General features: G+C 37.6%; 1 protein-coding gene across 2 annotated transcripts in view; it reads right to left on the minus strand.

Moving 5' to 3' along the window:
• The window catches only part of SLC44A5 (solute carrier family 44 member 5), a 90414-nt gene that overhangs the window by 47457 nt on the left and 27325 nt on the right, over positions 1–15632 (minus strand). Inside the window, exons 1-2 of one of the 2 annotated variants that reach the window (XM_027462790.3) lie at positions 8678–8935; positions 1367–1415 (exon numbers count right to left, since the gene is read on the minus strand). In XM_027462790.3, coding sequence (XP_027318591.1) covers positions 1367–1415; positions 8678–8714 — 86 coding nt within the window. In that variant the 5' untranslated portion in view covers positions 8715–8935. Of the gene's footprint in view, positions 1–1366; positions 1416–8677; positions 8936–15632 lie in introns of those variants that run through there. The other variant, XM_027462789.3, reaches the window with a different exon arrangement.

Genomic DNA, 15632 nt, shown 5'->3' on the forward strand with positions numbered 1-15632 from the left:
CACTGCTCTCCCCCATACCACTGGAGGAGTGGCTGAGCAGCTGTGTTTATCTGCCTGCCAGGATTAAATGACATCAGTTTCTCTCCTACAGAAAAGTGGGAAGTCCCAAAGTCAGGAGCAAATTCAGGGCAAAATCCTACTTTCCTCCTATTGAACTCAGGAATATATTCTGAGAAGGCATTTTCTTCACAGGAATTAGCTAATCCTTATTTGCTCAAAAGATTGTCATTTGTTAATCACTTCATCTCAGTAACTGGAAAAAAAATGAAATTAAAAAAAAAAAACATAAACATTCATTGTCTTAAAAAGACAAACTACTTAAAGGGTATGTCTACAATGCTACATGTCTACTGCACAGTTCTGCACTGATGACCCTACACAGTCAGTCAAGTCTTTTGGGTGTCTTGCAAAAGCAATATGTTGAATCTAAACCCAGATGCACCTCATTGCAAAGTAAGCTAAGTATGTACCAATTTAGGAATCACTGCCTTATGGTCTACTGTACAATGAGGTCATACCCTCACTGTATAGGGAACTGACCTATTTTGTAGCGTTTCCAGTAATATCATCTCACCAGGGAATTTATGATAGGCACTGAATAAATGTGGCATATCAGTTATGGGATGGTTTTATGTGATTTTGTTTTTTAAAAACTGCTTTGGAATGGTAGAAAGTGATGAAATGGTAGAATAGCACATATATATCTCTAAAATTGCAGAAAATGTCATGGCAACTGCACATTCATAATAGCAAGGAAAAAAATATAATTTTTACTAGCTGTATCATGCAGTAGAGAACCATTGAATGGTTTGGGACCTCTAAAAATCATCTAGTTCCAACCCCTGTGACATTGGCAGGGACACCTTTCACTAGATCAGAATATAGTAACAGTAAAAATGTTAAGCTGTCCAGGCCTATGATCACAGAGTTTCATCCCTCTGTTCAGGAAAACCAGCTGCAAACTGAAGAATAGAGTATGTCTGGTTTCCAGTCCCATACTATATGGAAACAAGACAGACTGCATTATCCAGCCAAGGGACCACAGAATATAACAACACTGCAGACTGCACAGATACAGATTGTGCCACCAGTTCCTGCAGGCTTAGTAGTATTTGATAACTAACAGTTCTGCTTACATCAGCTCAAGTTAAGACAGTAGGTACTAGACAACACAAAGCATAGAGAATTGGCATTTAGGTTTAAAGAACTAAAAGCATACATATAATATTCCTTAAGTGTGGTAAGGATAGTCTTCTGGATTAAAAAGAACTGCAGAATCAAATTCACAAGTTTTGTAAATTAAATGTTTATGCTCTGTTCACCACAAACCCAACTAAATGAAAATAGAATGACTTAAGATATTTACCTGTTATGAATAGGTCCTCTGAACTTTGGGTCAAATTTCCTTGGTTCACCTGCATTTAAAATAAAACAACATAAAAGCATGTCCTTATTAAAAATAAAACTTACATAGAGGGGGGAGTTAATAGCAGTCTTTGAAGAACGTCTTCTATGTATTCCTATTTACTCAGTTCTATTAAAATAATTTCATGTCAGCATTATCAGTAATTCACCAATATGATTACCTAATTTTGGTAGAGAAGATCAAAGCTTATTTTCTTCTAGCATAAAAAAATGAGGGCCTTTCATTTACCATATGATAAGTTATTTCCAATGTACATCCTATCACTACACCTATGCATAGAGTTCACAATATAAAGTTGCTGATATTTGAGAGACAACAGTTGTATCTCACAGCTGCACACAAAGTGTGTTTGGCAGCAAGTAAATGAACCTACCTCTCTGGAGCTGCAGGCTACGCCCTTCTGATTTTTCTCTAAAAATCTAATGACAGTCTGGAGTCACTTCTGTACTTAAGAACTAGATGATCTTAAATGTCTCTTCTATGATTCTGCATTATACTTCCACTTTTGCAGTTATTCTTATTTCCTACTTCTTTGGTTACAGGACTTTATTTTAGATACCAGCATCACAGGTTTGCCCTTGTTGCATTGGGCTCACCAGATGACAAGAATCAGGCTGGAGATTGCAGAAATTCAGTGCTGACTCTGCTCCAAGCAGGATGTCAGACTAGAGACCTCCCAATTACCTCAATGATTCTGTGGTTATAAGTAATACAGGAAGATGGATCAGATTTTTTGTTGTCCAGCATCTTGCTGTTGTGGTTTAACCCAGCCGGCAACTAAGCACTACACAGCCGTTCGTTCACCCTCCCTCCTCCCTCTCTGGGATGGGGGAGAGAAACAGGAAAATGAAGCCTGTGGGTTGAGATAGGGACAGTTTATTAAGATAGAAAAATAATAATAATGATAACAGTACTACTAATAATAATGTGTACGAAACAAGCGATGCACAATGTAATTGCTCACCGCCTGCCGACCGATGCCCAGCCTATTCCTGAGCAGCCGGCCCCCCATCCTGGCTAGCCACCCCTATATATTGTTTAGCATGACATCAGATGGGATGGAATACCCCTTTGGTCAGTTTGGGTCAGCTGTCCTGGGTCTGTCCCCTCCCAGCTCCTGCTGCACCCCCAGCCTGCCCACTGGCAGGACAGAGTGAGAAGCTGAAATGTCCTTGGCTTGGTGTAAGCACTGCAACAATTAAAATATCAGCGTGTTATCAGCACTCTTCTCATCCTACGCCAAAACACAGCACCCTACCAGCTAGTAGGAGGAAAATTAACTCTATCCTAGCTGAAAACAGGACACTTGCCAACATTACTATAACGTCTTGTATTCTCTACTGCTATTTTGATCAAGAAATATTACATTCAGTAGCTTCAACAAATAACATTTGTTTGCTACAAGCTCTTGGTGTTGAACATCCTGGGGAAGAAATGCATACGTTCCTGAATATGTTTGTTGCTTTGTATGAACCTCAGAAGGTCATATTTGACAAGACGGTCAAGTCAGGACCTTCCTAGAAACAGGTGGTAACATCTAGCCTGAGTTTACAGGTGAAAGGAATCAACTGTGATACATTTCTATGGATGGCTATCCCAGTTAGCATAGTTCCAATTGATCTTCTCTACAAATAAGCAAACCTTACTGAGAAACTACGAAATACTAGCTCCAATCTGTGTTTCAATTGTGGACTTGAATACAAAGGCTTACAGTGTGATTTCACTTCGGAAATAGTAACAAAAATTTATGGCAGAGTTTAAATTTTCCTTTTCAAGTTCCTTCTTTTGTTGTGGGTTGGAGTTTAAGCATATTACTTGGTTGTCTTTACTCACAGATCCTGAGAGATGAAAAAATTGCCCTGCATGGAGTAACACCATCTTCCGTTTTAGTTTTTAATTACTAGCAATGTTCTAGTTTCAAAAATATTTGCTGTACATTGGCTACTGAAAGGAAGTTGTGGGGACCTGGGGGTCGTCCTCTTCTTGCAGATAACTAGCGATAGGATAAGAGGGTATGGCCTCAAATCACTCTAGGGGAGGTTCAGGTTAGAAATTAAGAGAAATTTCTTCTCAGAAAGAGTGGTTAGGCATTGGAAGAGGTTGCCCAGGGAGGTGGTGGAGTTGCTGTCCCTGCGGGTGTTCAAGGAAAGGTTGGACGTGGTGCTTAGGGACATGGTCTAGTGGGTGACATTGGTAGTAGGGGGACAGCTAGGCTAGATGACCTTGGAGGTCTTTTCCAAACTTAATGATTCTATGATTCTACTTCATTTAAAAGACCATGATTTTAAAGCTATTCAGACTTCCAGGGTATTTTGAAATTCAATAATTATAAGGATTTACCAAACCAAATTATGTGCAGTGAAAAATCACTTCTTCGTTAGGATATCATTGCTACAATACAAATGGCTGAGTACTGTCTCGCTGCCTACTTAAGGATCTCTTCTTCAGAATACAATTAGTGTTAAAGGGTGTTGTTACCAGCCTAAGCTTTTCCTAGTCTACCAACAAAATACTTGGTTTTGTTCAATTAGAGAAGAATTCAGAAACTTATTAGAAGCAAAATTTACTTACTAACTCTAGACTTTGTTCTTGGTTTATATCAGAAAACCTTATCAAAATACTGGCAGACCAGCACAACAAACAAAGCAGATCTTGCAATTCTATTTGCTCTTTATCTGAGCTGTTCAGCTCCACCTCACTAAGCTTCTAAAACAAATACATTTTAACAAAGAGGTTGGGAAAGCTAAAACTTTGGAGGAGCCAAGTATGACAGAAATGCTGGAGAGTGGATGATTTAAGTTATTCTGTTACTCAGGGACAATGGAAATCCACCACGCTCCAGAAAACAAATGTTCCACACAATAGCTTATGCTGGGCCAAAGCCTGTATTTTCAAGAATCTATTCATATAACATTTTCTACAAATTAAGCATGTAAAAAATAACTTCTCTACAGAACAATTCAGAATCTGTTATAATACTTCCTACTGATAAATTCTAGGCATAAGGCATACTGAAGTGAGCCTTTGTACATAGCTCATATAGGACCCAAGTTTAACCTGTAAGAACACCAACACCAGATCACAAGTTCCATCAAACCTGTGACCTGTATTTATCAAGGGGCCATAGTGAACACCCGAGGAGAAATGCAAAATCAAGACTAACAGTGGTATTTCCCTAAAATTCTCTCTAAGATTATAGAGATTTGCAACTCAGCACTTTTCTGAACCAAAGACTCTGAACAGACTTTGTATTTAGTAGTTGTTGGTGAATTTCTTTTTATCTCATAAATCTCTTTAACTCACACACACTTTCAGAATCTGCAATGCCCTATTACAGATTAATGAAATATTGAAGTACTATCTCCTTTTGTTTGTTTTAAGCTTGCCACCAGTCAGCTCATACCTGTAGCATAGTATGCTACTGATAATTTTACAGGTTCTTACTATATTCCTCTTTATTAATCTGTCCTCCAGAGTCAAGAGTCCTAGTCTGTTTAGCTGTTTCTCATACATAAGTTGTTCCACACTTTTGGTCATGCTGATATTCTTTTTCTGGACCTTTTTCAGTGCTACTGTATATCACTGGAAAAGGAAGGACCAGAACTTCACAGGATATTCACAGTACATATTGGCTGTTATTTATAAAATATATAATGAGTTTTCCCATTTGATCTCAGTTCACTCCCAATAATTCTGTCTTACAATCTGTTTGCTTTTGAGGACAAACACTTACCAAACCATTCACTGACTCCAAAATCTCACTCTTGAGTGTCAGTAGCTAGCACAACCTCACTACTGGAGCAACCTGTTTTCCAGGGCTATTATATTTTCCGTAACAATTTGAACAACAACAACAAAAAATTAGAATGAACACTTAGAAATCGTGCAGGTGATAAGTGTTAATATGCTTCTGGAGACAGAATCAAAATTATTTTGATAAACATTTTAACAATTCAGTGTGATTTTCATAAACTGAAGGAAGTTATAAAGATGAACTCAGGTTACAAATCCATATAGAATAATTGCCTTTAACAACATCAATAAGAACAACCCTGAACAATTATGGCAGACTACAAAGAGAGAATGAGTCAGTAAAACAATGCTTTTGTAAAAAAAAAATTGCACAACTGATTCAAGAAGGGTGATCGTGACTGGTGAAGTCATTGTTCCTTCTGCTCGGGACATGTAAGACCTCAGCTGAAAAACTGTATCTAGAACACGGCACTAGAATTTCAAAAGATACGAACAAACTGGAAAGAGTAGAAGGACTGACTGAAAAGCAAGATACTAAGAAGTTTACAAAAAGAAGTAAATGAATGTAAATTTCAATGACTGTGATTAAGGGAGAGAGGACAAAACAATGGTCCTCAAATACTGTATAAAAATTACAGTGATCATTTATTTTCAGCTTCCTCTATCAGAGAAAGAGGAGGAAACAACTTCATTTATAGCAAAGATGGTTTAGATTAGGCATTAAGAAACCTTTCAGAGCACACAGGCAGTTAAATACTGGAATAAGTTTTCAAGCATACTTCTGATTTTCCTCACCATAAGCTTAAAGAACAGATTAGATAAACACCCATTGGGAACAGAATAGCAAAATGTACCATGTGTCAGCACGGAGATGGCCAAATGGATCTCTTGAGATACATACAGCCCCACATTGCTCTAATTATGATTACAGCCAGCCAAGACCTAGCACATCACAAACCTATTTGAACATACTTCTTCATCTTTATCTTTTCTAATGTGTTACATATTATTTACTTTTCAGATAGATACCTGATCCTCTTGACATTGGAACAAGCTAGATTTTTAAAAATATGATAGGCTTTCAGCAGGGAAACCCATACTTTTATTTTGCTTATAGATGTTTCTCCAGTCAGTCGGTGCTGTTGAAAGCCTGTTGACAAATCAATCTCCTGAGTTTCCAGAATGTCTCCATTAAATAGAATGGTTTTATAACATAACAAGTTGGGCAAGATACAAGTTTATTGCAGTGTCCTTCTCACTGTAATAAAATCATTACTAACAGAGTGTCTAACATTGTAACTAGTTCAAGTTTTGTTATTTATATCATACCTGATTCTGAAATGGAAACAAGAAAATCCATGTCAAAAGATGTATATATTTGTGGAACATATACAAGTGTAGGTGAACTTCATAATACTGATACAATAAAAACTAGTATCTCTAATTCATAGGCAAGAAAATAAAAACAGACAAAGCATTCCTGATAATGAGCTGTGATTCAAATGGAAACTTTCTTGTCCATCAAGAAAGCAGAGGGATGCTGTAACATAGTATTATTCACTAACAGCAGTATAATTATTGCAGCAAGGCAAACTTCTTCCAAGAACTGTTCTTCATTGTCAGAAGTCAATATGTTTATCATGGCACATTGCTGTGCAATGATACTTAAACTGTGCCCCTCTGTAATGCAACTCTTGACATTAATCCATTAAAGAATGTGGCAGTTTACACAGGAAAGAGTAACTATACACAAATTCTAAAGTACATTAAAATTCACTGACCAAAGTAGTCTGTAACATCACTGGAATATTCCTTACCAAAACATAAGCAGAATCACAGAACCACAAAATCATCTAGGTTGGAAGAGACCTTCAAAATCACCGAGTCCAACCTCTGACCTAACACTAACCAGTCCTCCACTAAACCATATCCCTAAGCTCTACATCTAAATGTCTTTTAAAGACCTCCAGGGATGGTGACTCAACCACTTCCCTGGGCAGCCCATTCCAATGTCTAACAACCCTTTCAGTAAAGAAGTTCTTTCTAATATCCAACCTAAACCTGCCCTCTAAACCTGCCCTGGCACAACTTTCACCCATTCCCACTCGACCTGTCAGCAGGCACGTGGAAGAATAGACCAACCCCCACCTCGCTACGGCCTCCTTTAAGGTAAATACATAGAGTCATAAGGTCACCCCTGAGCCTCCTTTTCTCCAGGCTGAACAACCCCAGTTCCCTCAGCTGCTCCTCATAGGACTTGCTCTCCAGGCCCCTCACCAGCTTCATCGCCCTTCTCTGGACTCTCTCAAGCACCTCGATGTCCTTCTTGTAGCGAGGGGCCCAAAACTGAACACAGTACTCGAGGTGCGGCCTCACCAGAGCCGAGTACAGGGGGACGATCACCTCCCTAGCCCTGCTGGTCACACTGTTTCTGATACAAGCCAGGATGCTGTTGGCCTTTTTGGCCACCTGAGCACACTGCTGGCTCATATTCAGCTGACTATCAACCAGTACTCCCAGGTTCTTCTCTCCCTGGCAGCTTTCTAACCACTTATCTCCCATTCTGTAGCACTGCTTGGGGTTGTTGTGCCCCAGGTGCAGGAACTGGGATTTAAATGCAGGAACTTTAAATCTTGGATTTAAACATAGAAACTGGGAATATACTTTCATGCAAAACAATAATAATAAATAAATCAATATGTTGTTTGCTTCATTCTCATTTTTTCTAAATTAGGAATAAAATCCCATACTTTTTTTTTTTTTAATTAATATCGTTCTTTTAAAAATGGAGAAGATTCTTCAGGGGTTGGGATAAATTATTTTATGTTATTTTAAAATAACATAATATAATAATAATAACATAAAATAATAAAATAACATTTATTTTATGTTATTAATAGTTATCTCCTGTTAAAAGTAAATCACTTCCTTAACTATAAAAGCCCAAAGATCACATTTAGAAAGCAAATTCCAAGCTTCAGGAGTTTGGAAGGTGTAAGGAAAGAAAGCAGTGATGTGGCATAACTACTGTAATTTTTTTGCTAGTATTAAAAACTGAGATTACAGTCTTTGCAGACGAGGCAGATCTATTTCACGGGCTGCTTAATAGGATACTTTTGTATTTTGAATTATAATGCCATTAATATAAATATTTCACAGGATATTTGATCTACCAATTCTGACTCCAAACAGCAAATTAAATTAAACATTGCACTTTATTACTGCATTAATTTGATAATTAAAAAAAGACTAATAATTACCTGTCTTAAATAAAAATTGGCAAACATATACTGTCTACCTTTGATCTGCAATTTAAATAAACTTTCAAATGTTATGCTGGAAAAAATAAGGATATTGCTAATAATTGAGGAAGTTATAAAAACAAACATTTGGGGCTGTATCCCAGTCTATTAAAGTTTATAGAAATAACCCAGTTGAATTAAATGAGATTTAGATCAGGCCCTTATGAATTGTTTTCTAAGAAAGCACATAAATTACCATGTTTTCCATAGTAGTTTTCTTCATCCCCATTCATGATCACTTTAGCAGGTTGTCTGTGTGAGATATTAACTGTGTTCTCCTGTGTTGGTGGCACGTTCTCCCCAGCAAGCACAAATACACAAAATTACTATTTAAATACAATTTAAAGTAAAGCTGATTGTCACAGAGTTCTCCGATCACAATGGAAATTCACAAAGGAGGCAGGCATTTCCTTAAGGAGAAAGATATGACTCAGTGCCTTGCCCACCTACTTCAAGCCAGTCTGATAGTGTGATTAAAGAGGAATGACTCTTACTAGCTCTTATTAACCTACACTATGTACATAGAAAGGGAAGTGTCTGCACTTGGAAACCACTTATAAAATGTCACATAAATAAATTTTCGGATTTTGACTTTTTGTAACAGCTAAAATCTCTTTTTTTTCTTTTTTCTTTTTTTTTTTTTTCTTTTTTTTCTGCTAGAACATTTTTTGTCTGTCAGATAATCATAGCCCATTATTTGACTGCAAGTATTTCTATAGTGAATGTCAATTTCAGCCATCAATGGATGAAGTTTCTATTTCTATCAGTTTGAGAAGTATACTAGCTATGGTAATTAATACCACAGCAAATGCAAATGAGAAATAGAGAGAGTGATTAGGTGTCTCTGCTGTATTTTTGCCTTTATGGGTAGACATCAGGCATTTGTGTATAGATTGCAGCCCTATGCATCTCATAACAAAGATAATTCATATTAATACATTTCTTTTTCACTGATGAAACTTCAGAAATTTCACAGAAACTAATTCTACCTTAGTCTACATCTATTAGCATTAGAGCATTTTGCAGCTACCTCTTCTAGCAACATTTTGGTTGTGAACCAATACTGGTTCAACAACGTGAGCCAGCAGTGTGCACTGGCAGCCAGAAGTGCAAACTGCATTTTGTGGTGCATTAAACACAGCACTGCCAGCTGGTCAAGAAGTGATTCTCCTGCTACATTTAGCATTAGTGTGGCCTCACCTTGAATACTGCATGCAGTTCTGGGCTCAGCAACATAAAAAGGATGCCAAGGTCCTTGAAACCATCCAGCAGAGGGCAATGGAGCTGGTCACAGGGCAGAAAAGCATGTCCTATGATGACAGACTTGCCTTGAGGACACTTGCCTTGTCTACTCTGGAGAAAAGAAGGCCAAAAGGCAGCTTCACTACTCTCTGCAACTCCCTGAGGGGAGTGGAGAGGGAGGTGCTGAACTCTGTTCTCTGGAAACTGATGGCAGGATGCATGGGAACAGCACAAAATGCAATGCGGAGGTTCAGACTGGGCATTAGGAAAATTTCTTTACCATGAGGGTGGTCAGACACCAGAACAGGCTTCCTAGATATGTAGTTGATATTCCATGCCTATCAGTGTTCAACAGGCATTTGGATAATGCTCTTAACGGTACACTTTAACTTCTGGCTAGGCAGCTATAATTAAACTGCATGTTTTAAATCAGTGTTTTCAAACTGTTACATTGGTAGATCTCAGAGAGAACTGAAACGTGGCATGGAATAAAATGTCTGAATGTTACTTCTGCAAGCACCATATTCAGTTTTCTGTGCAATATGCTGATGATTCACTAACCAAGGATAAGGTATCACACTGTCATCAATTATTGTGCTTTTGGAGCCTGTGCTATTGTAACAGAAAATACTCCTTAAATTTCACAGCTGACCCAATCTTTCCTCCTCTATACACGTGACTAGCTCCCCCAAAGTACAAGTCATGCAAGGAGATTTAAAAAAAAAGATTTACTCTGCCACATCTTAGTCTAAAATATAAACTGTTTGCTGCATATTCATTGTTGTCAACCATATCTGTAGAAGGTGTCATCATTCACTGAATTATTTTCTTATTGGAATATACATTTCATATTTCTGCATAGCACAGGAGTATAGAACAGATGAGTTAGAGCTAGAAAGTCTTAGCATTGTTGTATTAGATACTGTAATGCGTATATACTAAAATGAAATACAAGGCATTGTATTCACTATGTAAAACCAAAACATTTTTTCTTAATGAGCTAGCCAGCTCTTCTTTTAGTTACAAGCAAGCAGAATCCCAATGTGGTGATCCTGACCAGTGTGAAATTTCCACTTTCTGTGAAATATGATTAAAACACCAATTGTAAATTCTATAAAGTGAAATGCATACTGTTATATACTCATTCCTATATTAATTTTACAAATCAGGAATGGACTACATGCTGAAATAGCAAACATAAATTTTTTCAACCACATACTACACATTGACAAAATCTAATTCACAAAATCTAGTTCACAAAATATGCATGTGATATGCAGACAGCCAATTTTGCTATTATAAAACATCACAGCAATGTTCTAATGTTTACCGAATGAGATATTTAGCATAACCAGTATTAGTAACAGAGTATGGTAAGGATGTAATTGATCTTTTCTAAAATATTAACCATTGGTTGTATTCTCATGCTGAACTACCTCCCAAGGCTAGGCTTCCTGCTACTTTGCTGTTAGGGAAATGCCAAAACAAAAAAAAAACAAAAAACAAACAAACAAACAAAAAACAAAACAAAAAAAAAAAAAAAAAAAAAAAAAAAAAAAAAACACAAGGGGGAGAGAGAGCAGGGAGCAAAAAAAAAGCAAATGACTACAGCTCTGTGGTTCTACTGTTCTCCTACTCATTTGCACCTCTGTCAAAGGCTATTTCAGTTAATCTCATTATAACATTGTAATACAGTAACAGAAGGCCCTGAACAGACAACAGACACTGCTAAATACTAACATGTCAGTTTGCCAGTAATATATTACTCAACTCTGATAAAATGCTACTCCTGTTTAAATAACTATTAGTATCTTCAGGTTTCTTCCTTGGCGTTGGTCAACAATTACATGTGCATGTGGCTAGAATAAGCATGGCTTTTTAAGAGTATTTTTTTAGAAAGCTGTTGGGCTCTACTTGTGCGTGTTGCTTCCCCCTAGTGGAGTAAATAGATATGTTCAAGTAATTAAAAATCACGTAAAAAGTCCTGGTGAAATGATGCCACACAATGAAATGTGAGTTAGCAATATCACTGCATTAAATAATTGTACTAGAGTTTTAATGTCTTGATCCTATCTTACATGGTAGGGTAGATTATGCATCTGTCTTGTTTGTTGGAGACCCTGAACAGCAGGAGAGACCCCTTGCTCATTTCTTCATATAGCCACAGATGCATATGAACACTAGTAGCTTGAGTATTATAAATCAATGTAGTAGGAATCTGAAAATAAGTTAAAAAATTGCCTGCACATATGAAACATTTATTTAGGTTGAACAAAATGGTACAAGGAGAAGCTGAAGGGGTTGGGGAGGGTGTAAAATAATAAGAAATGCCAATATTAGGTCATTAAATTCAGGGCTAAAAAGGGACTCCGGGCTCTAGCAGTGGAATCCACAGCTCAGTGTCATTTAGGCCATCTAATTTGAAACAGAGGTCTGAGAACAAGGCAGAGGTATCCAGCATACTGAAGCACACAATGACCAACTAGCTAACAGAAAAACCCTGAATAAATAAGCACATTTTCGGCTCAATCCTCCATAGGGGTATTGGGTATTTCTGGGCAAAATCCACAGCGACTCTTTGCTGGAGTGTCTATCATAGACAAACAAGGCATTCTTTCCCTAAGTACGCAAATGCCAAAAGAGATGATGGTGTCTGTCTCCTACTGTACAAACGCACTCCTCCCACTCAGGATGCAAGAGTTCTAACTTGAGCCCCACTCTGCAGAACAGTGGGATGGAAGACATTCCCTTAAGTGGGAAAAGCACTCTACACAGCTGCAAGTGTCACTGTGTCAGAAAATGCAATTATGTATACATTCAGGTAGCTCATAGTGCTATGAGAACCCAAGAATCCTTCCCCTACTCCAATACCTGACACTTAACACACAGTCAAAACAGTAAGTTATTTCTTTCAGAGAGAAAAAAATATTTCCCCTTCCTTCCTTTTAATGTTTTAGCATCAACAAAAACAAAAAATCTTATAAAGCCATTACACAGCAGTAATTTTTTTCATGGTAGATGCCAAAAGTACTCATAATTCTTCTTACTAGAAATTCTCAAAATACAAAGCTTCAAAAAGATCTAACTGGTGGCTTGGCTTGCACTGATAGTAATAATGTAAGGGGAAAACTATTAACAGTAATGAAAAAACATTTCCTCTACCATATGACAACAGTAACTCATCCAGATTTCTAAGCAAAATATTTTTAACTTTTTTTTTTTTTCAACTTACAAAATCAGAACTGCAGAAATGAGCAATAAAAACCAGAACAGGCAAATTTTTATTAATGTACAGTCCAATACATTCTTAAATAAGCTACAGCCAAGGGAATGACTCTTCATGGTGCTATACATTTGCTACTGCATTAGACTAGCATAAATTCATTCCCTCTCTGGAATTTTCAGAAAGATTAACACATAAGGAAAAAAAAAAGTTGTGGTTCAACAGCAGAACAAATGACATTAGTTGAAATGTCTCCTACATTTTCTAACCACTCCCACACAGTTCTTGCACTTCATTTCCAGATTCCCATGCTCCTTTCCTCCTATAGTTGTCCATCAGCTTTCCACTACATCTTTTTTTTTTTTTTTTTTTTGAATTTTGGAATTTCATTTTTATCACTGCCTGACCACTACACCCCAGCCATTTGTCCATGGACAGCCACCATTGCGTGTTTTAGGGACTGCTTAGGGAGGCAAGAATCATTCAGGGTGTATTCATTAACTAGGTAGGCTGTGTTGAAAGCCAAATGATACTTGAATCCAGTACTACTTTGTAAGATCTTGCAGATACCAGTTCATGACTTATGAAAAATTGAGGGGTGCAGAGGGAAGAGGAGGTGGCAGATGGGGAGACAAACAGGCCACCTCATCACCTAGGTGTCCTTTTCTTTATACAGTTGCAAGGATGCAAGTCTTCACATGCAAACACCAGAAGTAACAGTTCTCCACCCAGATTCAGTCTAAGTTTCAAAAAGTGACTGCCACTGACTACAGTGGAGCTGAGGGCATTCAGCACTGCTCACAAAACAAGTATCACCTACTGAAGGCCATGATAAAAGAGAGGAAAAGAGGGAAGTTGGAGGGGTGGTGAGGGAATGAAAGACAATTGTTTAAGGGCCAAACTACTGTGCCAGTTTTACCCATCATACAGTCTCCTTTACTTCCCAAACAGCCCAGGCCCTAAGCGCTATATGCATACATACCATGGACAGAATCACCTGGGAGTCCTAAGGTCAGTGACAGCCCAATGGGGAATGCAGACAGTGTAGTTTTTCCAGTGTAGTAACAAAATCAAGAAATATGTTAGGCATAAAAAATGCAAAACTTCAAACAATGTTATAGCATTGTCCTAATTAGTCAAATATCTAAAGAAGTATGATGTTCTCCAGTTCATAGCCACAAGACAGACTGAATGACAACACATCGTATACCTAGTACATCAGTTCATCCATGAATATGACATTTTCCCTGAGGTAGCACTTGTACAATTGACATGTTGCCCATTTGACTAGCCTGATGTGATCACATTTCAAAGGTCCATATCTCACATTCTTCTGATACAAATGACACCATGGGATACTGGGCAGGTTTTGAAATATGCCAGTTGTCATGTTACTACCCACAGAAAGTAGGCTTGAAAATTTAGGCGTTTAATGTACTATTACTTAATCGATCACTCATCTGCAGTACTGCCAGGCCATCGAGAACAGTGATAGCAGGTGGGGGGTTTACAATATATCTCTAAACATCGGAAGTGTTTGCAGGCAGTTTGGATCACCTCCAGGACTTAATTAATGTTTGTATTTCAATGTGCTTTTTAGCTGTTCCCTCAAATTCTTCTGTAGAGATGAAACTTTGTTCTTTTGCCTCCTAACTTCCATTCTTCATTCTTGTCCTGGAACTACTGCAGCTACAAGTTCCATGGAATTTCCAAGCAAAGACAGCTATTATGCTCCCAAAATGGAGTCAAGTGTGTGTGAAGAGTACTTCAGCACATTCCGTGCTCACCTCAGACCAAACTTCATAATCTGTATGTGAACAAAGTTCTCGCTGAAGTCAAAATTTAACTACATCACAAAACAGGATAGAGCAGTTGCAAGGGCTGAGAGAAGTCATACTGTTTAGCCTTGAAAAGGAAAGGCTCAGAGGGTATCTTATTGCTTGATGGGAAGGAGTAAGGAAAACAGAGACAAACTCTTCTCAGTGGTTCCAATAAAAGGACAAGAGACAATGAACACAAACATAGACACAAGAAACATAAGAAAAACGTTTTTATTGTTACAGTGACTGAACACTGGAACAGGTTGCTCAGAGAAGTTGTGAAATTTGTGGATGCTCAAAAGCTGGCTGTGGAAAGCCCTGAGTAACCTGTTCAAGCTTTAAGCAGTGGAGTTGAGCTAGACAATCTCCAGAGGTCCCTTCCAACCTCAACTATTCCGTGACTCTGTAAGACATTTTGTCCAAGTGAGATTGGGCACAGAAGACTGGTTTAACTGTAGAAAAATGCAAGCTAATATCATACCGTTTTTTTTTTTTTTTTTATGTTACTGTTTTGGTAAATATCTCCTTTTATCAACATGTTTATTAATTAAGCAAGCTAGGAAGGGTATTTGGCCTTGAAATGCTCTCTCGTGCTTTAGTAAAACTGCATCTAAAACATAAAGCCTTTGATGATGCTTTAACTGAAAAAAAAAAAAAAAAAAAAAAAGTTTAGAAATAAGAATCAAATGCTTTCTACCAAGGATCAGGAAACAACAGAGGTTTCAGCTTCCAGGCTACTTCATTCCAGTTGATCGGGGTTGACAGACTGATTTTTTTCTCATAGCTGATTCTCTAGCCCTAAATGCACTATAACATTACACATCATTACAACCTTTTCTAGTTTGCCTTATGATGTAAAACGCTAT

Source organism: Anas platyrhynchos, chromosome 8 (genome assembly GCF_047663525.1).
Source record: "Anas platyrhynchos isolate ZD024472 breed Pekin duck chromosome 8, IASCAAS_PekinDuck_T2T, whole genome shotgun sequence".
NCBI classification, from domain to species: Eukaryota; Metazoa; Chordata; class Aves; order Anseriformes; family Anatidae; genus Anas; species Anas platyrhynchos.